At 41.9% G+C, this 24,909-nt stretch overlaps 6 protein-coding genes across 6 annotated transcripts; 4 read left to right on the top strand and 2 right to left on the bottom strand.

Annotated features, from left to right (window-relative positions):
• Position 1: 1 nt before the first annotated feature.
• Positions 2–5,264, bottom strand: LOC6566539 (daxx-like protein). The gene is made up of 5 exons (XM_001993095.2): positions 4,992–5,264; positions 4,116–4,300; positions 1,468–3,932; positions 1,203–1,383; positions 2–1,142 (listed from the first exon to the last, which is right to left on the bottom strand). The coding sequence occupies exons 1-5, from the start codon at positions 5,037–5,039 to the stop codon at positions 362–364; spliced, it is 3,660 nt and encodes a 1,219-aa protein (XP_001993131.2). The 5' UTR covers positions 5,040–5,264; the 3' UTR covers positions 2–361.
• A 288-nt stretch (positions 5,265–5,552) lies between these two features.
• Positions 5,553–9,249, top strand: LOC6566538 (protein transport protein Sec61 subunit alpha). Its single transcript, XM_001993094.2, has 4 exons — positions 5,553–5,745; positions 5,981–6,048; positions 7,352–8,443; positions 8,512–9,249. The coding sequence occupies exons 1-4, from the start codon at positions 5,739–5,741 to the stop codon at positions 8,773–8,775; spliced, it is 1,431 nt and encodes a 476-aa protein (XP_001993130.1). The 5' UTR covers positions 5,553–5,738; the 3' UTR covers positions 8,776–9,249.
• A 333-nt stretch (positions 9,250–9,582) lies between these two features.
• LOC6566537 (transmembrane protein 115) lies at positions 9,583–11,914 on the top strand. The gene is made up of 3 exons (XM_001993093.2): positions 9,583–10,411; positions 10,555–10,911; positions 11,329–11,914. The coding sequence occupies exons 1-3, from the start codon at positions 9,888–9,890 to the stop codon at positions 11,819–11,821; spliced, it is 1,374 nt and encodes a 457-aa protein (XP_001993129.1). The 5' UTR covers positions 9,583–9,887; the 3' UTR covers positions 11,822–11,914.
• Positions 11,915–12,483: 569 nt separating this feature from the next.
• On the top strand, positions 12,484–20,187 carry LOC6566536 (UDP-N-acetylhexosamine pyrophosphorylase). The gene is made up of 3 exons (XM_001993092.2): positions 12,484–12,776; positions 15,575–15,943; positions 18,774–20,187. The coding sequence occupies exons 1-3, from the start codon at positions 12,677–12,679 to the stop codon at positions 19,877–19,879; spliced, it is 1,575 nt and encodes a 524-aa protein (XP_001993128.2). The 5' UTR covers positions 12,484–12,676; the 3' UTR covers positions 19,880–20,187.
• Positions 20,188–21,098: 911 nt separating this feature from the next.
• LOC6566535 (ATP-dependent RNA helicase DHX33) lies at positions 21,099–23,538 on the bottom strand. Its single transcript, XM_001993091.2, has 2 exons — positions 23,371–23,538; positions 21,099–23,246 (listed from the first exon to the last, which is right to left on the bottom strand). The coding sequence occupies exon 2, from the start codon at positions 23,229–23,231 to the stop codon at positions 21,135–21,137; it is 2,097 nt and encodes a 698-aa protein (XP_001993127.1). The 5' UTR covers positions 23,232–23,246; positions 23,371–23,538; the 3' UTR covers positions 21,099–21,134.
• A 428-nt stretch (positions 23,539–23,966) lies between these two features.
• On the top strand, positions 23,967–24,821 carry LOC6566534. The gene is made up of 3 exons (XM_001993090.2): positions 23,967–24,344; positions 24,410–24,511; positions 24,582–24,821. The coding sequence occupies exons 1-3, from the start codon at positions 24,090–24,092 to the stop codon at positions 24,720–24,722; spliced, it is 498 nt and encodes a 165-aa protein (XP_001993126.1). The 5' UTR covers positions 23,967–24,089; the 3' UTR covers positions 24,723–24,821.
• The last annotated feature ends 88 nt before the right edge of the window (positions 24,822–24,909 follow it).

Here is a 24,909-nt window from a genome sequence, read left to right as displayed (position 1 = left end):
GTTTATTTTCAATTTTCCATTTATTTCTTATGTTATGTTCGTGTTTTTTGAAAACATACACTTAAGCGTAGTAGTATTTGTATTCCATATGTACACTATCTAAGAGTTTTTGCGCACAAAATTAAAGATGAAGAAGAAGAATACATTGAACACAGCATCCAAAAACGTGCCGCGTAAAACATATTAAATTGAAAGTTAATACATACAAATCGGTCAATGGAGTGTGTGTGTGTGTAGTAAATGAAAGAATTAACAAAGTGTGCGCATAGATGAGATAAATAAATATGTTCTAACTAATAATGAATGAATGAATAAGCTAACATTCTCTCCAATTGATTGTTGAGTAAAGAATAAACATCAATTATGACTCCTCATCCGAAATGACAATTTCCGTGTCAATTAAAATTTGTTGTCGTTGTTGCTTCTTTTGCTGCTGTTGCTGCTGCTGCTCCGCTGGACTACTTTGCTTTCCATTGCTGTTGCTGGGATGGTTTATGGTGGCATTTAGACTAGAAACGGACATGACCTTTAGTATATGGGCGGCAGGTGCATCCTTTAGGCTGCCATTGAACAGCACCTTGCCAGCAACCGTTGCATTCTCCAGATGAACATCATCTTTGTTAGATTTGGGCGCCGCAGCAGCAGTCTTGACTCTCGTTACATTATTAACTATCACAGGAGCAGCTGCGTCAGTGGCAGGTGTCTTTGGTGCTGCTGCATTCGCTTCCGTTTCCGATTCCGCATCGCTCAAATCGCCATTGGCCTTGAAACTGTCCACAAAGGCATCGACATCCTCATCCGATTCTTCATCATCGTCGTCGTCATCCTCATCCTCATCGTCATCGCTGTCGCCTTCCATTTCGCTGTCCAGATCTCGTTTCTCGATCTCGATTTTCAGACCATTGGTCATCACCGTATCGACGGCAGTTTGTGCCTGCTCTTGGGCTACTGCTTGTGCCGCTTGTGCACTGGTGCAGGGCTTATCATCATCGAAGGCATCAGTGGTTTCATCAGTTGCTGCTGCTGCTGTTTCCGCTGACGATTCCGCAGCTGCCACCTGCTGCTGCTGCTGTTGTTGTAGTTTTTCCTTTAAGCGCGCTTCGCGCTGCTCCTCTGTCGTGAGATCCTGTTCGCGCGCAAATCTGTGTGAGAAGTTTAAGGTTTAGCTAGGATTAACTTTCGATTTCAATAGGTTGACTTGCTTTTCCAGGATATCACTAATCTTGGTCTGCTTCTTGTTGTTGTCATTCAGCTTGGCCAGCAGTGAGGAATCCGATGCCGCCGGATCCTTTGAATTGGCCGTAAAATGTGTAACGGTCTCATAGAGATCAGTCCTGCGCCGTGCCTGCAGCAGGCGACCCACCTTGACAAAGGCATCATGAGCTGCGCAACGAATTCAAATTCAAATTCAAATTAATCAATTTATAATAATATAATAAATAAAAGCATTTTAAAATCTCTTCCTACCTATGCGCTTCATTTCGAATGTGGCCAGTCCCAGATTCTTGTCCTTGTTGCAATGCTCGAGCAGCTGCAGCACATCGTGGTAATCGGGAAATTCGTGCATTCGATTGACAAAAGCGGATAGCGTGCGATTGAATTGCGGATATGCCGTGTCCTTAAACAGAATCGGTTGCTTCATCTGGCGATGGGCGCTCTTACTCTCACCGGTTAGATCACAGATTTTCTCGTAGATTTGACAGGCGCGCTTCTTGTAGCGCTCCACCTGCAGATAACTGGAGTCATCATCGTCATTCCAATCGACAGCCGCCTCCTCCAGCACAGCAATACGTTTCGTTATCGTGTACAATGTGCGATTCAGTTTCCGTATACGCTCGTCCGTACGCTTATTGCCCGTTGTTGTGGGTTGGCTGGATGCTGTAACTGCCGGGGCAGCAGCAGCAGCAATCTCAACTGTTTCGTTATGATCTTTCTCCTGCTTCAGATTCGGTTTTTGCTCCTGCTCCTGATCCTGCTTTACTGTTACTGCAGGTGGCTCCTGCTGCGGCTGCTGCTCTGCGTCGGGCAGTTGCACTGCTTTGGCTTTGCGTCGCACTTTGAGCTCCTCGACGACACCCTTGAGATGCACATAGATCATGTCCGGCTCGTTGCGCATGCGCACCATCGTCTGCTCCAGTTGCTTGCGAAAGCCGCGCGAACGCACAAAACTCTCGTGCACACTATAATAATATTTCATCAATTTAATCTCAATCAAGCGTTCCATATCCTTCGATTTGTCCAGCTCACGGCATAGTTGCAACAGTGCCGCATATTCCGTGACGAGGGGAGCTACTGTTGTTGTTGTTGTTGCTGCTTCTGCTGTTGCTGCAATCGTTTCGCTTGCCACCTTTTTCTTGGCCTGCTCCGATTCCAGTTTTTCGGTGGGCGGCGTTGTGGGCGGCGATTCGACTAGGACAATTGTGGGCTGCTCCTTTGGCTTCTGTTGCTGCAGCTGCTGCTGTTGCTGCTTCTGTTGTTGTTGCTGCTGCTGTTGTTGGGCGAGATGTCTGCGCCACTCCTCGTCGGATTTCTTCAGCACCGTTATGGGCTGCACACGCTTAGCCAGCGGCTTATTCACTGGCGATATGCTGGCGCCGGGAAACGACATTTTAACAGCTGCCACGGAGGGCGTTGCTGCTGCTGCTGCTGGTGGCGGCGTTGTTGTTGGCGTCAACTGTGGCGTGATGCTCGTCGTCGGCGGCAAATTGAGCAGCAGAGGCTCATTTAATGCTGCAGCGCAATGCGGCGGCGTCGCCAACAAACGCAAAGGGGGCGTGGCGCCCGCTGTTATGGACTGCAGGGGCGTTGTAATGGCAGCTGTCGATGAATGTTGCACACTTCTTTTAGCTATTGCTGTTGCTGTTGTTGCTGCTGTATTTGTTGCGGCCTTCATCTCGTAGGGCAAATGTCGCGCCGCGCTGACCAAAACCGCAGGCTGCGCCGGCTGCTGCTGTTTGCTCAGCATTGGCATTGGAGTCAGCTTGGCCAGCAACGGTGGCTGCTGGCCTGCTCCACTGCTCATTGAATGATGCGCTGGCGGCGGCGGCAACTGCTGCTGCTTCTGTTTATGCAACGTGTGCGTGTTGGGTGCACTGTGCGCCGGTGGCGGAAACTTCTGGCCACCAGTGACCGACGACTTTGGTTGCAACGTTGTCATTTTCTGCAGCGTGGGCAGCAAACGCTGTGGCATCTGCGGCGTCTTCTGTTTAACTGGTAATTTTTGTATTATGGTTTGTGTCTTTTGCTGTTGCATCTGTTGTTGCATCAACATGGGCTTGGCATTTACTAGGGTCGACGTTGGCGGCTTTTGCTGCTGCTGTTGCAGTTGCTTTTGCAGTGGTTGCGTCTTGTGTTGCTGCTGTTGCAACGTGGCCGTTGTTGTCTTCTGCTTGGCCTGTTGCAGTTCATGCAGCTGCAACATTGCCGTCGTCTTCTGCACCGTCGAAATTGAAGTTATTGCCTTCTGCTCGAGTTGTTGCAGCTGCAACATTGCCGTCGTCTTGTGCACCGTTGAAACTGAATTTATTGCCTTCTGTTCGAGTTGTTGCAACTGGAGCATTGCTGTCGTCTTCTGCTGCTCTTGCAGCATTGCCGGCTTTTGCTGCTGCAAAATTGCAACTTTCTGTTGAGTTTGCTTCTGCTTTGCAGGCAATTTTTGTTGTTGTTGATGTTGGTTGGCAGTTGGCTTCTGGTTTCCCACTTTGGACGTAAGCATCTGTGGACTGGGCACACTGGTTATGGTCGCCAGTGTGGTCGTCGTTGCTTTCGGCCACATTGTCACATTTTGCCCAACACTTGCCACTTTAATTGGTTTTGATTTTAAGATATTGTTGTTGTTATTATTATTGTTGTTATTGTCATTGTTGTTGTTCAAGTTGCCGTTGCTGTTGTTGTGCTTTGTGACCGTTATACCGCTGGGAATGTGCATCGGTCTGTAAAATAAATTTGTTATAAATACGTACTCAAACGATATGCAGGGAATTAGTTTAAGCTTATCGAGAATTGCATTTTATGCTCACAAAATACTCAAATTCAGTTTTGGGAAACGGAAACTAGAAAAGTTTATTGAACTAGTTTGAATAATAACTGCCGTTATATTGGAATCACTGGGTTACCTGTAAGTTCCCACTACTGTCCCAGTAACAGTGGTTCCTGTTGTTATTGTTGTTGTTGCAATTGGAGTGGATTTGATCCCAACGGCGGACAATGTTTTTGGGGCGTGCAACAGTTTGGTTGGAATCACTTTTGATGTGGCCATTTTGGTCTGTTCCACTCGCGCCCGCTTCGCATTGGGTGGCCCCTTTAAATTTAAAAGAATTTCAATTAAAAAACGACCTGTTGGCTTTGGTTATTTGAAACTGCATTTAAACAAGAAAAAGAAAATAAAAACAAGAGAAAAAAAACAGAAAAACGAAAACAAACAAAAACTGCTGCAGCTGTGTGAGTGGAAACTGTGTGTAGAGTTTTAAGGCGCGCCGCTAAATGCAGTGTAGAGTTGCAAACAATATGCAGACGAGCCATGTAAACAACAAATTATTGATGAGTAACAGTTATTAATTGCGTCGCAAATTGTACACCAGTGGAACATGAGTACACCAACACACACATATCCACTAATTTCAGTTAGAATATTTAACATTTCCAATTACTCGCTCAAGTGCAGCAATTTCTACGCGCACTGTGGCAACACTGGCCGGATTGAATATGCAAGTGTGCGTGCGTGTTGAGTTGTTGTGAGCGCTGTGTGTGTGTCTGTATGTGTGAGCGACAATAAAAGCAGCGCGAAAGACATTCGTAGTACGAATTTGTAATATACACACACATCACACGCAGACACAGTTAGAAATTCACACACACACGCGCACACACAGCAAACGCACGCCAACACTAATACGCGCACACCAATGCACAAAACCTATTAAAAATACAACTGTACTTTTCTACACCAGCTGAACATAGTTGGCGCTGCTAGTGGCTACTGCCGCTTTTACCTCTTCCTCCGAATCCGAGCTCAAATCCACATATATAACCGATGTCATTGTCGAAAATCACTTTACACTCAATTTTTATTTGATGCGACTCTTTTTGGTTGTTTTTTTTCTTGACATTTGGCCTTAGCGCACGCAACTATTAATGTTGCCAGTTAGTTTTTTTTTTACGCATATATATTACGTCTGTGTCTAATAATTTGTTTCGACTGTGTTTGTATTGTTGCCTTCCGTTTGTTTTCGCAGGCTGAGTTGCTCTGCGTTTTGTAGAGTTCTTTTGCGTACAGTGTTGCCATATATGTTTCAAAACAATGGCAGCACCATACAGTTTTGTTTTTGAATTTAATGCTTTAATCGAATATTGCGATAGCTATCGACTACATATGACTTTTATATAGTATTTGAAAAGTTTTCGCTTAATTTTAATATCAGTGATATTGTGATTAATAAAAGCATAGAAATCGAATAAGTCAAATATATTCATCATATCGATTTCAATATCGATACCGTACCCTCTCTAAAACAGTGCTAAGCAGCGTCAAATAAATGTGCAAATGACACGTCGTGTCTGCTTCGTATATTGTCGTTTGCTCGGCATCGTTCATTCGGTTTTCATCATTTGGAGCGGTCGCTTTGTCCGCTGGAGTGTTCCTAAAAGAGTAGTACAACTTTCTAAATTTCGGGAAGAAAGTGAAGCAATACAAAACAGAAGTTTAGTTCCCTGCCGTACGTTACATTAAGTCAAACACAATGGGAAGTAAGTATAAAATCAAAAACGTCAAATACGATTTGTGTGTGAACGTGCCGGAAAACCGCATACTAAAAATCAGCGGCCGCCTCGGCAACACCCCCCTACTACTTGCTTACGTATACAAAAAAAATCAGATTAACCGTTACTAATTATATTAAGTGCAGTACCAAATAAAAAAGTACTAAGTTATTGCAACAAACATGACTAATATTTTATTTACTTGTCATTCATTAATTTGCAGTCAAATTCCTGGAAGTCATCAAGCCCTTTTGCAGTATACTGCCGGAAATTGCAAAGCCCGAGCGCAAGGTGAGTAAACCCAGATATATATATTGTTAAATATTTATATGAAAAGTTGCTAAAACCTAAGATTTATGCTGTGCTTGTGAAATTTGAGTTTAATGTGTGCATTTCAATGTCGTTTTTGGTACGCTGGGCGCCAGTGTTGCCAGCGCGCACGTTTTTGCTTTCACTTGCCAGCCGAATGCGCCACGCAAACACTTTGTGCTTTCGTAGTAGATGGCACAGAACCAGCAAGTTGAACACAACAAACGAAAAGAAAACAAAAAATGAAATATTTCATTACCCGAAAGGAGAAAATTGTGTTTTAAATGAACATTATTGTATATCTCTTGAGTGAAAAATGTTCGTTTATATTATCAGTTTGATCTGTGATATTTATTCAATTGTGTCTCAAGTTAATGTGTCCAATTCGTATTTTGGTTTTTAGACAAGTTTTCATTCATAAAACGAATAGTTAGAATCAGCTACTACCTTTCTTATCAAAAGCCCAAGTACTTTTTGCAAGCTACTTGTTGCCATACTACTATTTGACACGATATTTGACACAAACAATGCGAAGAAACCGTATGCGACGTGGAAACGTCAAACTTCGGGTCGCACGAAGCAGCAGCTCGCCGCTATGCGACGTCAGCTTCGGGTTATTGTGTTGACGACGCAACGACGACGACAACCATATGATGAGCACAACGATAGGCAAAACTTGATTTAAAACATTTACACGTATTTATACGCACTCGGATTTAGGTCAGAGAATTGCTTTACTTACCTGTCTTCGTCTTCGTCTTCACTAATAAATTCAATTATTATTATTTTTCAATTTTATTTAAAAGAATCAGCAAGTGATTTTACACAAATAAACAACAATTGTGCTTGGCATTAGCTGAATGTTTATTTTTAAATTTGAAAATAAACAACTGTTTGGCAAACTGTGTGTTTACTTTGCCCATATAAAAGATTATTCTATTATTATAATCATTTCTGGCTGCTATACGTTTGAGAAGTTTAAAAACAAAACAATTATTTGATTAAATTTTAAGCTGTCTGTTTACTTATGTTAATTCAGTTAGACTTGCAACAAATAATTATGTTATTATAAAATTCCATCCTTATTTTTATTTAACTTAAAAAGGAATTTAATAAATTTATAATTATATTAAATCTTAAAAGGAAACAATAATTATTTTTTTACTTCGCCTATACGTTTCAATATTTTCATTCAGTTGGACTTAAATAAATATTTCTACTATAAATATTATTGTTTATGTATTTTGTAAATTCTAAATGCGTTTTATTTTTTGTGCTGTTGCAGATTCAATTCAGAGAAAAAGTACTATGGACCGCCATCACGTTGTTCATTTTCCTGGTCTGCTGTCAGATTCCATTGTTCGGCATCATGAGCTCCGATTCGGCGGATCCCTTCTACTGGATACGTGTGATCCTCGCCTCGAATCGTGGCACACTCATGGAGTTGGGCATCTCGCCCATTGTCACATCCGGTCTGATTATGCAGCTGTTGGCTGGCGCCAAGATCATTGAGGTCGGTGATACGCCCAAGGATCGTGCCCTGTTCAATGGCGCTCAGAAACTGTTCGGCATGGTCATCACAATTGGCCAGGCGATCGTCTATGTGATGACCGGCATGTACGGTGATCCCTCAGAGATTGGCGCCGGCGTCTGTCTGTTGATCATCATTCAGCTGTTTGCCGCCGGTCTCATTGTCCTGCTGCTCGACGAACTGCTCCAGAAGGGCTATGGCCTCGGCTCGGGCATCTCGCTGTTCATTGCGACCAACATCTGCGAGACGATCGTGTGGAAGGCCTTCTCACCGACGACGGTGACAACGGGACGCGGCACAGAGTTCGAGGGCGCCGTCATTGCACTGTTCCATTTGATGGCCACACGCAACGATAAGGTGCGTGCTCTGCGCGAGGCGTTCTATCGCCAGAATCTGCCCAATCTGATGAATCTGTTGGCGACCATTCTCGTCTTTGCTGTCGTCATCTATTTCCAAGGCTTCCGCGTCGATTTGCCCATCAAGAGCGCCCGTTATCGTGGCCAGTACAGCAGCTATCCAATCAAGCTGTTCTACACCTCCAACATTCCCATCATTCTGCAATCGGCTCTGGTCTCCAATTTGTATGTCATCTCCCAGATGTTGGCCGTTAAATTCCAAGGCAATTTCCTCATCAATTTGCTGGGTGTTTGGGCCGATGTTGGTGGCGGTGGTCCCGCCCGCTCCTATCCCATTGGCGGGCTGTGCTATTATCTGTCGCCGCCGGAGAGCGTTGGCCACATTCTCACCGATCCTATTCATGCGCTGCTTTACATCGTCTTCATGCTCGGCTCCTGTGCGTTCTTCTCCAAGACATGGATCGATGTCTCGGGCAGCTCAGCCAAGGATGTAAGTGGATCATTATAATTTGCCTAGCTACGCTTCAACTGATCTTTTGTATATCAATAATTTGACAGGTTGCCAAGCAGCTGAAGGAACAGCACATGGTGATGCGCGGTCATCGCGAGAACTCGATGATTCATGAGCTGAATCGTTATATTCCAACGGCCGCGGCATTTGGTGGCCTGTGCATTGGCGCATTGTCCGTTATGGCCGATTTCCTGGGTGCCATCGGCTCCGGCACGGGTATCCTGCTCGCCGTCACGATCATCTATCAATACTTTGAGATTTTCGTTAAGGAACAGTCCGAAATGGGTGGCATGGGCACGCTGCTGTTCTAAGCAGCCAAAAACACCAAAATCAACACAATCACAATAACAGCAGTAAAGAAAATCCTTCATCATACCTTTCTCACATGTCAGCTCGCCACGCCTCCCCGCTCCCGCCCATGGTTTACCAAGAGAAGAAAAAACTACTTCCAAACGATATCGCCTAATTTGAAGGCATTTTTTTTAAGGGGCTTACAATTATTGATTTGTGTTTAATGCGAAAAAGAACATTAGTTTGAATAGTTTTATTAGTTTGTATTCAAAATGTGAGACTTTATTGCTTAAGTTCAATATTTCACCGAATTGATTGAATTTCAACGCAATTAATTATTGTTTTAGCCGAGTGTGTAATATAAAATAATAGAACACGAATGATTACACGTGAAACTATTAAACACGATGAATAATATATGATTACATGAAAAACGAACATTAACCATGCATACAAATTGTCATCATAATAAAACGTAAATTAGATTTTTTTAATTCAACAAGCGCATTTTCTTTATTGCCAGAGATTTTTCAACTTTGCTGAGTCAAGATAAAGATCCTTACGATAGAAATATATATATAAAACGTTGGATGCTGCCACTGAAGCAAATCTGGAAACTATCGATGTAATTGATATGATTTTCTTCCAAAATCGATTTTTTGTTCTCTATATTTTTAGTTAATTTTAAACAAAGAGGAAGAAAAGTGATGTTTAATTTAAATTTTCTTTAAGCATTGCGATAATTTCGATTGTCAACAATCGCAATGCGATAATTGAGCAATCGCCTCTCGTCTCTAGCAAAGCGCAGTATTTGTAATTGTGCACAGTCTGGTCACACTGCGCATAGCCACAAAATGGAAAAGTAATCATAAATAAAAATAGGCAATTTGAGACGGCAGTTTAAAACAGTTTAAACGCAACGCACGCACACCCACTAATGTGCATTTACGAACAGAGCCAAGCAACGTTTACGCTTACGTTTAGTAGCGCTGCAGCGACCAGTGCGAAACAAGCCCAGCAACAAACAACAAACACAACAACAAAACTAAATTCATCATCATCGGCAGCCAATCGAAATCTGGAGTTGAGTTGAGTCCGAGTTGAGCACGAGTTGAGCCCGAGTTGCGTTGCCATGTCAGCTCCACTCATACGAAATGTGCCGTATTTGAAGCAGCAGCTAACGGCCCTGCTGCACAACACATCGCCGGTGATAACGCTCATCTGTCTGGTGACCACCTTTGGCTATCTGCTCTCCTTCTCCGAGAAGGCCGTCCTTCTGCTCAGCGTTACGCCCGGCTCCTTTCTGCCCAATGGCAAATTTTGGATATGGACAGCGTTCACGTTCTGCTTCATCGAGCTGCACTGGTGGGAAGTTATTGTCGATGTGGTCACCGTTGGGCTGTGTGGCAAAATGCTGGAGCCCCTCTGGGGTCAATTCGAAATGTTCAAGTTCTTTGCGCTAAGCAACTTTGGCGTCTCGCTGCTGACGACCCTTTACTATCTGTTCTACTATATAGTCACGAGGAATCCAACAATACTATTTGATGTGCATATCCATGGCTTGGCCGGCTACGTGGCTGGCATCTGTGTAGCAGTGCGGCAAATAATGCCCGATCATCTAATCTTCAAGACACGCTACGGACGCCTGACCAATCGGTGCGTAGGTCTATCTATATTTATTCCTCTAGATTTCCTAGGGAAATATCCAATTGAGTAAATGATGCGACTAGTGTTGATCCTAATCACATTTGAATATTGCCACGCACACATTTTTAATTTCTTGCTCGGATTCATTTCAGCAATGTGCCACTGACGGTGCTCATCCTGGCCATCATTGGCTGGGCCATTGGCATGCTGGATGGCACATATCCGGCTATGTTCGCATCGGGGGCCATTGTCTCCTGGATCTATTTGCGCTTCTATCAGCACCATCCGAACGGGCGTGGCGACAGCTCCGAGAGTTTCACCTTCGTCAGCTTCTTTCCAAATGTGTCGCAGCCGTTTATCAGCATTCTCGTCAATCCCATTTACAATTGTTGTCTGCGTGTGGGCGTGGTCAAAACGCCCACGCCGCTGCGTTCCATTTCGACGGCCAGCTTGACGTCGGTCTCCGTGCAGATGCCCGGAGTGGATCCACATGATATTGAGCGCAGGCGGTGAGTAATGTATATAAATGTTTTGAAATATCCTTTGATGAACATTTGTTTAATTAATCTCGATAAAAATTAATCGACACAAAAAATTACAAAAATTAAAAAATGGTTAAAATTCAATTTAAAATAAAACTTAAAAATAAATATAAATTAAAGTAATAAGAGAATTTTACTAGATTTTTAGCATATTACAGTCTAACTTGCCTAGAGTGAACTTTAATACAATTAATTTGAAACTTTTGTGAATTAATGAATGAATGAATGAAGTAAGATTTATGTAAATAGAAAATAATTATTGTCTGCTCATCTATAGATAAGTTTTATATATCATTTAAATAATATTTATCTATATTTTCCTATAAGTACTCGTTACCTTTTAGTACTGCATATTTTACTAATTTAAATTGTATTATTTTTTAGACAAATCGCGCTCAAAGCTCTCAGCGAGCGACTTAAGGCCACGGACTCCACGCGACATGCTCCGCTGCCGAAATCGTTTCCACAGCAGCCGCATCAGCAACAGCAGCAGCATCAGCAGTCGCAGCACAAGCATCACAGTCACAGCCATGGTGCTGGGCATGGACATAGTCATAGCCATGGGCAGGCACATGGACATGGACACAGTCATGGCAGTCATGCGGCGCAGGCAGCGCAGGCAGCGCAACCAGATTTCGTCAAACCAGACGCACTGCAGCAGCAGCAGCAGGTGCCGATAACGACGGCGCGGTCGGAACCGCGCATGATAAGCACGATGAGCACCATTGCAATACCAATGCCGGCGCCGCCGCCCAAGCAGGAGGTGGCGGATCCAAAGGAGGAAGAGGAGGAGGAGAAGCTGCTGCTGTTGCCGCCGCCAGCTGCGATAAGTCCGCGGAACACGCTCATCGATCTGGATGGGGGAGAGTCAGCCTAGACAGTTTATTACTTTAACATAAATGAATTTGTTTGGATATTTGCAATGATCTGCTAATGATGATTACGATGATTAATATTATTATTATTATTATTATTATGTGTATAACTGCAACAAGTGCGTGCGCTAATTAACTGTATTTACTACTTACTATTCGCTTAAATAATTGCTTGCTCTCCAAGCTATGCCACCAGAAAAGCACCAAACACGAAACCTTCCATCAATATAGGCGCCTCTTGTAGTACCTACATACATACATACATATATATACACACATATATATATATATATATATATACACGCATAATTTCTGTTGTAGTGTTTACCTGTATTGAGAGAGAGAAAAAAACAAAAAACAAACAAACAATTGCTTTATTTAGTTTATAAAATTACTGTAAATATATTTAAAAGCCCGAAAAAAGGTATTTGACTCCTATGCTGCTCATACAATTTCAAATTATCTGCTAGAAACACAGTTGCCGATTTACGCATACATCAATAATTTGAATGATTTACATTTCAACATTTGCAATATTGAGGAATATCGCAAAACTTAATCGCATAAACATCAAAAGTTGATCCGCTACTTTAAAATACCTGCGACAAGTGCATGCGATAGTTATCGCACATCACTAATATCGATTCACCAATTGGATTCGCATTGGGGATATTGACCGTCGTGTGCGCTTTGTATTTGCTAAGGTCTTTTTTTGTTTGTACTGAATGTTTGTCGACACAAACATATGTCGCGCAAAATCAACAACAACCAACACAAGTCACAATAAAATGTTGCCTTAAATACCGACAGATAGCGAGTGGGAAACACACTGTGTACATACGGGTTATTCGCTGCGGATGCATAACGGGCGCTCTTTGGCAGCGATGGGTCTCAACGGCAATTGCAGTGCGCAACAACACAAAAGCAGGCACACAAATGGCCTCCTCCATCCAAATGGTAAGTTCACAATTTTCTGATAACGCCAGGAAAGTTAAAAAAATACAAATCAAGACGAACGATAAGCCAGAAAAAAAGAAGGCATATACATAAACAAATCCCACTTATCGCCACACACACGCATGCACGTCAACATGTTTATGTGTGTATGTATATCTTGTGTGTGTGTGGGTGTGTGTCTATGAATTTTGCAGCTTATTGCCAACGTAAGGCAGGCGACCAGTGTTGCCGATTGACATTTTCCACGTCATAAGTAATACTGAGACGAACGTTTGGCAGCAGAAATATAACTGGAATCGTTTGCTGCAAATATGCAATTGATGAATGATATTTTGTATATTAGCATCTCGGATTTCTGTCGTTGGCAACACTGTTCGCCGCAGCAACAACAGTCACATAAAAACCAAACAAACCGGCCACAATTCAACTTTTGACAATTCTTGAGTGAATTCGAATTATATTCCACTCCTATTTATAGCACAGAAACTAGTTCGCATTGAATGAAACTTGTTTCGTAGCAGGAACTTAAACTGGGAAAACTGGGCTAGCTTGGTCCGCCCTTAATTATTAATAATATGATTCGATTGTATTTGCTTTCGCTTCAGTCAGTGTACTTCATGGTCGATTGAACTCGCAATTGCCACAACTACAGAAAAGTTGCAATGCTCCAATCCCATTGACCAAGCCCCCAAATCGATGTAAATGATTTGTTTAACTAGCTTAAAAATTTACGCCACAAATTGCGGTATTATATATATTATTAATAAAATCATTTTCAGCGCTGCTTTGTCATAAAAGCTATATATTTTTATTTCTGTCTTATGCCAATTTAACCCATGTCCAAAAATGTAGCATGTGATAATTAATAAATTTTTATGCAATCGAAAATAACTCAAAAAACTTGCAAATCCAAAATGATTTCGTGTCTTCTTTCTTTCCCCATTGTATCTTAATTTTACATAAGCGATCGCCGAAAGAAAATAGCGTGATTAATGCGGAATAATAAATAATGATTATATTACGGAATTGTAAATCAATTTAAGCCCGAAACTATTTTAATAATTATTCAATGTAAATATTACAACTAGTTTTCATAGCACTGGCAAAATTAAGTTTCGGCTAAAATATTAGAAGATATCATTAATTGAACTAGTGCATTTGAACAGCTGATCTACTGAGGAATGCATTAGTCTATATATAAATATATTTCTTTCTCATCACTCCAGAGCATTTTGTGTCATTTCTTTAGCACCCTCTGAGCCCAAACCTCTAAGCTTATATATATATATATATATATATATATATATATATATATATATAAATCTCAGAGAAGTATTTCTTGTATTAAAGAAATATTATATTATTTAATATGATGAAATTCATAGGATATTTGCTGTAACTGTTCGATATGCATCTTTCTATTTCTATGAAGACCATGCATGTGTGTGTGTGTACACACATACATATATACGATCAGGCCACTGCAGACATAGATATGTGTCTAAAAGCACGTAAAAAAACCACGCACACACAAACACACACACACAGACACACACACACACACAGCTCGCTTACACACATGCGCTCCTGCCATTCAAGCGGAAGCGTTAATGGCGACGCCAACGTCAGCTCCACATTCGAGAGCAAGAAAAACCGTTGGGGGCTTTGGTTTTTGTGACAAATTTCGCTTTTGATGACACAAAATGATCACGTTTAGCCAATAACTCTATACGATCATCGGTTGCTGAAAAACTTTTCTTGAATTCTACTCGCCATTTATTTGTTAAGAGGTTCTGAGACCTTTCGATTGATGTGCGTTTGTTAATATTTTATTTGATCTTAGAGCCTACACTGCATCTTGGCCCATTTAATGTCATTTGATAGATCTGTTAAGACTTTATTATAATGAATATATGCAAATCTTGGCTTTTGTGAAAAATCCAATAGAGATTGTAAAGTTTTCTTAATTTTATGCAACTCGCATCTATTTCACTGTCCAGCTTAATATGGACTTTAAACAAAGAAATGTGCCAACAAAATTGACTGTATGCTTTTTCAAGCCAGAGACTTAACAAATTTGCTATATTTAATTGTTATAAATTAAAATATTGTATTTTTGACATGATGTTCAACAAATTCACAAGTTACTTGGCTTCACACCTATTTTACTGTGCATACATACATATATATAAAGCTTATATATAAATCTCAGAGAAATATTTCTTGTATTAAAGAAATATTATATTAAATAATATGATGCAATTAATAAGATATTTGCTGTAACTGTTTGAAATGCATCTTTCTATTTCTATGAAGACCATGCATGTGTGTGTGTGTACACACATACATATATACGATCAGGCCACTTCAGACAGAGAATATGTGTCCAAAATCTCGTCATAAAACCACGCACACAAGCACACAGACACGCACACACACAGTCGCATACTCTTGCTCGCTTGCACACATGCGCTCCTGCCATTCAAGCGGCAGCGTTAATGTTACGCCAACGCCGACGGCGACGCCAACGTCAGCTCCACTTTCGAGAGCAAGAAAAACCGTTGAGGGCTTTGGATTGGCGCTCAGTTGCGCATTGGTGACCACGTATAACGGTTCGTGTCGCTGCCAGCTGAGTTTCCGCTCTTGCCATTATCAAATTAGTATTTATCGCTCAGCGCTCAGCAAAACACAAAACAAACACAAAATAAAATAAAATAAAAAAGAAACGACAACAAATTTGAACATTTGTCAGCTAATTGCCACAATTTGCTATTTGCTCTCTGTTTGTGTTGCAACAGCTGTCAGGTTGACTCCGACTCCGATTCCGACTCCAACGATGGAAAATCAGCTAAGAGCGCGACTCGCCCAGGTGAAGCAGGAGCATTTGGTAAAGTTTTGGCCAGAGCTCAATACGGAGCAGCGTGCGTGTCTGGCGCGCGACATCGCGGTGCTCAATTTGGATGAAATCAAGCAATATTTCGATCGTGCCACAATTTCAATGAACGAGAACAGCGTCAAGCTCGATGATCGCCTCCAGCCCATACCCGATGGCAAAATTCTGTCCATTGCTGGCACCACCGAGGACAAACTGAACATGTATCGGGAGGAGGGACTCCAACAGATTGGCAACGGACGTGTCGCTGTGCTGCTCATGGCAGGCGGTCAAGGTGAGTTTTATATATAAATATAAAAGTATGTATATATATGTATATATTTATCAGAGTATTATCTATATATACGATTAGAGCCCAATTGCGCTTTAGCCAAGTTATTTGTCACATTTTGGGGAACTCAATATCGAAAAAAAATATAAAAAACAAGCGTCAATTTCTTTGTCTTATCTGTAATTAATTCTGCTGCAAATGTACAAACTATTGTAATAGTTCTATATATATATATATATATATATATCTATAACGATATATGTATTCTTGTGCTCGCTTTGGCCAATAGGAATCTGCTTGAGAAAACTGACTCAGAACGTTACAAGCACTTTTATCTAGAACCAATATTTACATTCGGAAAGTCATATCTATCATCTATTGTTTTCTAACTGACTCTTATCACATAAATCAATTAAATATAAAGTTTACTATTGTTTTCTAACTGACTCAGTGACAACTGACTGAACTGGTAATAAATGTGGAGCCTAATCGATAGTTAATCTATCTTTAAGCAACAATATTTCTATATGTTAGCATTGGATTTGTGTTACGGTCTTCAACCATTTTAATTTTCGTATGATTTAATTTAGTATAAACATAGAGTGAATAATAATAAAAAACACTCAATACTAGTGGGTTTGGTTTATCACAAAACGACTCATTTTATGACCGATCGTTCCTGTCTGCCTTACAAATATAGTGATATTATATAGTGATTCTGATAAATAGTAAATATTACTGAAGAACAAGTTCGCAGAGAAACAGAAGAACTATATATCGAAGTATATAGTATAGTATACTTTATACTATATAGACTAATTCGCGACAAAATTATAAATGATGTATTGGTCTGTTGTAACCTTCAAGACTGGAGTCTTTCTGGCTTTCATATAGACAGCTTTGTTTCTATTTCTTATATTTCCACAATTTTCAAATTGCGTGACACAATTAACAAATATTCAAGATAGAAATGTGTATTTTTTTCTGTTTTTTTTTTTCGCTTGCTTGATAATGATCTTTTAGATAAGAGAAACTGAGTAAACATATCTTCCAGGCACACGAAAAAGTCTTTATTTATTTCTCGTTGCACTGGCAGACTGTGTATGATGTGAGCTTGAGTTATTTTTAATTATTTATACTCGCAATTGCCTTGAGATGCAATAAGGAAAGAGAAAACAACTTTAGCAATAACTCTCCTAACCCCCCTCCAAACCGCTCCCTCTCTTTGCAATTGTATCTGTGTGTGTGTGTTTGTGTGTGGTTAAAGAGCTTATTAGCTTTGGTATAAAAGTGCTCCATCAAACGCAGACACACACACACACACATATGCAAGTGAAGTACATGTAAAGCTCTCACACACACACACACACATAGGCTGCGCACTCATTGTTGTTTGTAACTCAGGGCGCAAGACACGGCATGCAATAACAATTTAAGCCATTCTTGTCGCTACTCGGTTTCAGTCGCACTCTTTGCGTCTCTGTCTGTCTGTCTCTTTTTGTCGCCTTTCATTTTTTTGATCGCTGCGCGCAGCATTTGACATTTCCCGTTTGTTTGTGTTTTTTTTTCTTTCTTTTTCAAACATTACTCACAGCACATACTAAAGTAAACGTTTGTCATATGTAAGTATGTGCGTAACGTACACACTCATTACGTATTTCGCACACGTAACGTAAACGAAGACTGGCTTAAGTTGTGGGTAGCGGCTGCTGCTGCTGCTGTTGTAAAGTTTTTGGCTTTCTGTTATCGATAACCCAATGTTAAGTGTTCTTTTAGCGCTGCTGACGTAAAACACTTTGAACAAGTTATTATTTTTATTTTAAAACCGGTAGTATGCATGTAGTTTGTGACCTTATGACGGGTTTGTATGTTAAACAGCTACAAGAGTGGCAACAACAAGAAGAAGAAAGAAATGTATATAAGTAATACAAGCTTTAAAGGTCAACCGGCTGGTGGGAACACAATAAATGCCGCTAGCAATACAAAATATTTGAAATGTTGGCAGAACTTGTCACTTCAGCTAAAACAGATATTTAATTTTCGATTGTTATGTTATGGAAATACTGGCATTTCTGACACATAAAATCAGCTGCACGAAATGAGGAAGTCGAAATTTAAATATAGGGTAAGTTGTTCTTTGGAAATTGGCCTTAGCAAAATATGGCCAATATCAGTAAATGAACAGCATTGTGCAATAAATTTGGCAATATCAGATTGGCTCAATTATGTTTGCTGATTAATAGCACTGCAATAAAAAAAACTAATCATTTGAATTGACAGCTGAGATTTCGGCAGCCGTTTAAGATATTCAATATTAGATTAAAAGCTACAAATTCAAATTAATAGTAATTCACACTCAAAAAAATAAAAATAATAATAAAAATAAATAAATAAAACTAATTCCTAATTACTCAAAAATTGGTAATTGGTAATATTGGTGCATGCTTAGAAAATAATATAAATTATTATTACTCAGAAAGTATACTTCTTAAAACCAGTGTTTTTCTTCACTTAATTTCAGCGTACAATTTTCTAAAATTTAGGAAAAATAATTTCCAGCTTTCTTTATTTTAGTTTTTTACTTTGACTTATTTTTATTATTTATTATTATATATATTGTTATTAATTTGTAGTACACAAACATTTTATTTAAATATTCCTACAAACTATTTTTTTTTGTCGGACTGTGTTTTTTTCTAGACTTTCCTTAATCCATGCAACAAATTTGAGCCCATCTTATAATTATTTGTTGTATATATTTTGATTAATTTTAATTTAAATAAATTTTAAAAATTAATAATTAATTTAAATATAAATATTAATCTTGTTGCAGGCACCCGACTCGGCTTCGACCAGCCCAAGGGGATGTACGATGTGGGTCTGCAGTCGCACAAGACGCTCTTTCGCATACAGGCGGAGCGCATACTTAAGGTGGAGCAGCTGGCCATGGAGGTGGTCGGCAAGCGGGGCCATATCGTGTGGTACATCATGACATCGGAGCACACAAAGCAGCCGACCCTCGACTACTTTGCGGCCAACAACTATTTTGGGCTACGGGAGGATCAAGTGGTGCTCTTCGAGCAGGGTTCGCTGCCCTGCTTTGACTACGACGGACGCGTCATTCTCGACGAGAAGCATCGCGTCTCACGCTCCCCCGACGGCAATGGTGGCATCTATCGTGCCATGGAACGGTCGGGTGTTCTGGACGATATACAACGGCGGGGCATACTCTATCTGCACGCGCACAGCGTCGACAACATATTGATTAAGGTGGCCGATCCCATCTTCATTGGCTACTGTGTGAAGGAGCAGGCCGATTGTGCCGCCAAAGTGGTGGAGAAATCGTCACCCAACGAGGCTGTCGGCGTCGTTGCCATTGTCGATGGCAAATACCAGGTGGTGGAGTACAGTGAAATCTCGGCCACGACGGCCGAGATGCGCAGCGCCAAGGGACGGCTAAAGTTTAGCGCTGGCAACATATGCAATCATTTCTTTTCGGCCGCGTTCCTCAACAAGATCGGGCGCACCTATGAGCGGCAACTGAAGCTGCACGTGGCCAAAAAGAAGATACCGTTTGTGGACAATGCCGGCAAACGGCTGACGCCCGACAAACCGAATGGCATCAAGATCGAGAAGTTCGTCTTCGATGTGTTCGAGTTTGCCGAGAAGTTTGTGGTGATGGAAGTGCCGCGGGACGAGGAGTTTAGCGCCCTGAAGAATGCCGATGCGGCTGGCAAGGATTGCCCCAGCACAGCACGCGCCGACTTGCATCGCCTGCATCGCAAATATATCAAAGATGCTGGTGGCATGGTGCACGGTGAGATTTGTGAGATTTCGCCGCTTGTCAGCTATGCTGGAGAGAATCTCGCTCGTCTCGTTGGTGGCAAATCGTTCACCAGTCCCGTTCATCTCTGCGATCCCATGCAGGGACATCTCTAGACCACACACATACTTACATATATATATAAATGTACATATAGACTGATGAATGTGTTTAGTTTCTGTATACAAAACTTGGTTCATCGAAAAATTCCATAGTTTCTCAGTACTTAAGCGCAACTCTTTGATATATATTTGATTAGTCGCGAACATTTTGTTTAATCTTTAGTTATCATTCTCTGTGCAATCGGAATAGAATTAAATATATATATATATATACGATGCATACAATACAATATTTGCATATTTTAATATTGTAAAATACTATATCACAAAGTTTGTTTAATTATAATTGTGTTTAATTAGACTGATTGCCTTTTTGGCTCTGCGTTTCACTTCAAAATGGTTGATTTTTGTACAAGATTGCAGCCTCAACATTGGTAAACATGCTTGGATGACTTCCCTATCAATAACGTTGCCAAATTAGCAAATATTTTAAATATCTTTATGGAGCAATGTGTTAAAATCAGTCCAAAAAAAGTTGATGCCATCGGTTTCTAATTGGATAAAATCGCTTATAGATCAGAAGCAAGAAATTGACTCTTTTTGATGCCCATCAATTATATATATTCCTTATGGGATCAAAGATGCTTCCTCATGCCGGATATCTACAGCTGCTCTGCTTCGGGTATAAATATATACACTCAAAAAAAAAACGTTTCTAATTACTCAACAATTCCCATTGAATTGTGTCCCTTTTTAAAGAAACATGCTCTGAAAATAATCGCCTCGATTTTTTGAATTTCTGCATGCTTTTGGCGCCAAAGGATAACTCACCTTATCATTCAGAAGGGAAATTCTAAAAATCAGTTCTTTTCTTGTCTTCATAAAATACATATAATTTCCAAGATTTATCTTTCATATGTGCACAAAAAACTCGTTTATTATTAGTATTTTAAAGATATCACATATAGAAACATTTTCGATAGTTTTTATACAATATTACTTAAAAAAACGTACAATTTTACAGCGATTCGAATACGCGATTCCGACAGACGATATTGGTTTATTCGAATATGAAATCCGAGTCTGTAAATTTATTTACTTATTTCTGAATTTAAAAAAGAATTCTACTTTTTAGAAGAGCCTTGCTTAATAATAGAAAATATTTCTTGCCTTTAGAAATAATTGTTTAAAAACAAGAAAAACTTGTGCTAAAATTCAGTACAATATTTTTTTGAGTGTATCCACCGCATTAATGTTGAAAAACCAAAAGCTCTTCAAATGATAGAAAGTAAATAGAAAATGTTTGACTTTATTTGGGAAACGATTTCATGGCGGGCAGCACCTCCTCGACCCATTCGCTGCTGATTTCGGTGACCTGACGGAGGAAATTGTGCTCCGTTTGGACCATTTCCGTGAAGAGGATGCACTGCGGCTTGTATTTGCCATGGAGCACGCTGGATGGATGGATTTTGGCCTTGACACGGCCACTGACGGTCAGATAGTGTCCCTCCTTCTGCAGCAGGGCGATGTTCTCGAAGAGACCCGTCAGCAGGCACTTCTTGACCGCGTCCACATTGTCGCCGCCGCAGCTATTGATGGCCAAATTGAGTCGCCCACTGATCTCGGCCAGCTGATTGCGCACATTGCGGGCATAGGTTAGATTCCTGATGTTGAGGAAGTTGTCGTGGCACCAAATCTTCGGCTTCTCCGTCTTCTGAAAGGTGCTGAAAACGTTGAGCAGCGTCAGATGATCGCCGTGCTTGGACTGAAACTTGGCATGCGCCAAGGCGGCCAGTTCGCTCTTGTCCGTGTGCCCAATGAAGACATTGTCGCTGGACAGCGCCGCCACCAGGCTGAGCATCTCCTCCATGCAGCCAAAGCTGGGCGCCGACAGCAGCAGCTTGGCATAGCGGGGATCAAGCGGAAACTGGGCCATCCAACGGCCCGTTGTTGTGATGACCAATGGCGCAGGCTTGATGGCGCCCAGTTGCTCCAGCGCTCGGTGGGCACTGCTGATGCCCTCCGGCGGCGGCGCATCGATGAAATCAAAATTGCTGCAATCGATGCCCAACGCGAGCAGCTGCAACACGGTCGAGGTCAAATTGCTGCGCAGGATTTCCGGCAGCGAGGTGCTGCGAAACTGTTCCATGCTCGCCTTCGAATAGGTGCGATAACATTTCCCGGGCGCATCTCGTCCGGCGCGACCACAACGCTGCCAGGCCTGCGCCTGCGAGATGCGCACCGTTTTCAGCAACTCCAAGCCGGTGCCGGGATTGAAGGACTTCTCCTTGACATAGCCGCAATCGATGACACACCGGATGCCCGGTATCGTAATCGATGTCTCCGCTATATTCGTGGCCAACACAATTTTGCGTGTATTCGCGGGAACGGGCAGAAAGCACTCGAGCTGCTTGCCCTGCGCCAGCTGGGCGTACAAGGTGAAGACGCGCACATCCGAGGGACCCGTATTGTTGATCCTCGCCAGCTGGCGTATTTGCTGAGCCAGCGCCTCGATCTCCTCCTGGCCGGTGAGAAAGATCAGCACATCGTGATTGATCGGCTCGTGGCGATGTATATCGAAGAGGGTGACGAGTGCAGCGTGTATGTAATCCTCCTGGCTGTCCTTCGCGTGCAGCACACGCACCGGATGCGTGCGTCCCTCCAGGTACATGCCGCGCACCCCAAAATACTGCCCGAAATGATCAATGTCCATCGTCGCTGAGGTGATGATGATCTTCAGCTTGGGCAGTCGCTGTTTGGCGCGTTCCAGCTGCGCCTGCTTCACAATGCCAAACAGCACATCCGCGTTCACCGTCCGCTCGTGTGCCTCGTCCAGCATTATCGCCGAGTATTTGCGCAGCAGGCGATCCCCAATCGCTTCGCGCAACAGGATGCCATCGGTCATGTAGCGGATGCGTGTCCGTTCCGTTGTGGCATCCTCGAAGCGGACCGTGTAGCCGACCGTCTCGCCAATGCCCGTCGCCAGCTCCTGGGCGACACGCTTCGCTATGGTGATGGCTGCCACGCGACGTGGCTGTGTGATGCCAATGATGCCACCGTTCGCATAGCCGGCCTGCAACAGAAATTGGGGTATTTGGGTCGTTTTGCCACTGCCCGTTTCGCCCATGATTAGCAGGGTGTCGTTCGCCTCCAGCTCCTTGAGTATGCGCTGCCGGCAATTGTAGACGGGCAGCGACCGTCGCTCCTGATCAATGCTGCTCCTCTTGTTGCTGTTGGCAGCCAAAACATTCTTGTAAAGATTCGGTTTTTGCTGCTGATTGAAATTGTTGTTGGTCGGTTTCTTTATGGCATTCTGCTCCTTCATCGGCTCCAGTTTGCGCTTGACGGCAAATGCACTTGAGATGCCAGCGGAGCCATTGCTATTGATCAAATATTTGGACTCCATGTTCTGCAAATTCCACTGCAAAAATAATACAAATCAATTCGTTGGCACTTTTTGTGTAAACAGCAAAAGCTTGTTTTGTCTTGTCGACCAGCCTCAATATTTGCTATTTGCGCTGCTATTGATGGCCACATTCCTTTACCTGCACATTGGTCGTCGATTGTCAAGTTTATCGCGTTGTAAATATTGCTTTTTAAATAACTAACACAAAATGTGTGCGCAAATCACAGGTGTTGGCTGAGGGTGGAGTGGGGGGAGACGGGCGCTCCACGCTTGTGACTTAGTGATGTGCAAAAGCGGGCTCATTTATCGATTCGTGAATGTTCATCTCGTTCCGATAACAGTAAGCTTCAATTGATAAATATGAAATTGAATAAATGTCATGATATCTGTAAATTATGTTTGTATTTGTGTATTTTAATATTATCATAATGTTTCCTTATGCATTTTCTTTACTTTTTTTTAATTTCACAATCTGCAACTGAGTTTTAGAGTGATTTTCTAAGATTTGCAAAATTGATGTATTTTTCTAATTTTTCATTAACGTTTTATATCTCTCAACATTTCCACACGTTGTAAGTCGGTAAATATTCCACACAATATTCCATTTTTATACTAAATCTTGCCGCGCACAAATAAATAGTGGGAACAATTTCGCTTAGTACAGTTTGAGAGCCCAGCTACGTTAAAATACCCGCGTAATCGATAATTTCGCAACGCACATCTCCAATGCACGCGTCTCCCGCTGACTGACAAATCAAACAGCTGTTTTTCATCTGTGCGTATTTTTCACAACACTTTTGCCTGCCTCCAAAAGAATTTGCCACATTTTCCGGGAAAGAATATTAGAAAAAGAAAAAAATGGTTGCTGGCGGCGCAACAGACACGGGTGGCGTAAAGCCCATGGCCATAGCGGGTCGCATGGTGCGCGAACGCGAGCGTCTAATTGGCATGTCGCCGGACGAACGCGCCTGGCGCAAACAGTGGCTCAAGGATCAGGAACTGCATCACGGACCGCGCAAGGTGCCCGCCTTGGAGCTGGAACTGAACAATCCCATTAAGCGCCTCTATCGCGCACCCTTGGACAAGATTTGCAACATTCTGACGCCGGCGCTGGTAGAACCCAATTATTATGTAATCATATAAAATGTTTGTAAATCTCAACGAATCCTGATTTTTAGGGCTTCCAACGGGCCTACACCGTGCGCTATTGGACAGGAAAGGCGCTGATTGCGCTGACGGGCATCTATGCGGGCGCCTACTACTTCAAATACAACCAGAATGTGAGCAAATAATTCAACATTTATTTATTTGTAGCACAACAATTAATGATAATTTGTGTATTGCTTTTAGGATTGGACTCGCAAGGGTGGCTGGCGTGTGATTTCCTCGCGCAAGGCTTGTGTGCCCGGTGACGAGGGTTATCCCCGTGTCTCCGATCGCACCGCGCCCTCCGATTATGCCACGCGTGGCTTCAAGCAGTCCCCCATCTAAGTGGAGACGCCAACGATGCCTTTTCTTAAGTTCATAATATAAAATAATGTTAGCAAAACGCAATCGCAATAAACATGGAAAGAGAAACAGAAACAGAAACCGAAATAGTCGCAACTCAATTTGTCCATGGCTCGCTTTTCTGCTGCGTTTGGCAAAAAATTTGTTTTATATTTTCTTCTTTTTTTAT

The sequence above is a fragment of the Drosophila grimshawi genome, unplaced genomic scaffold, assembly GCF_018153295.1.
Source record: "Drosophila grimshawi isolate 15287-2541.00 unplaced genomic scaffold, ASM1815329v1 contig_1377, whole genome shotgun sequence".
In the NCBI taxonomy this organism is placed as follows: Eukaryota; Metazoa; Arthropoda; class Insecta; order Diptera; family Drosophilidae; genus Drosophila; species Drosophila grimshawi.
This window is presented reverse-complemented; position numbering and strand designations above follow the sequence as displayed.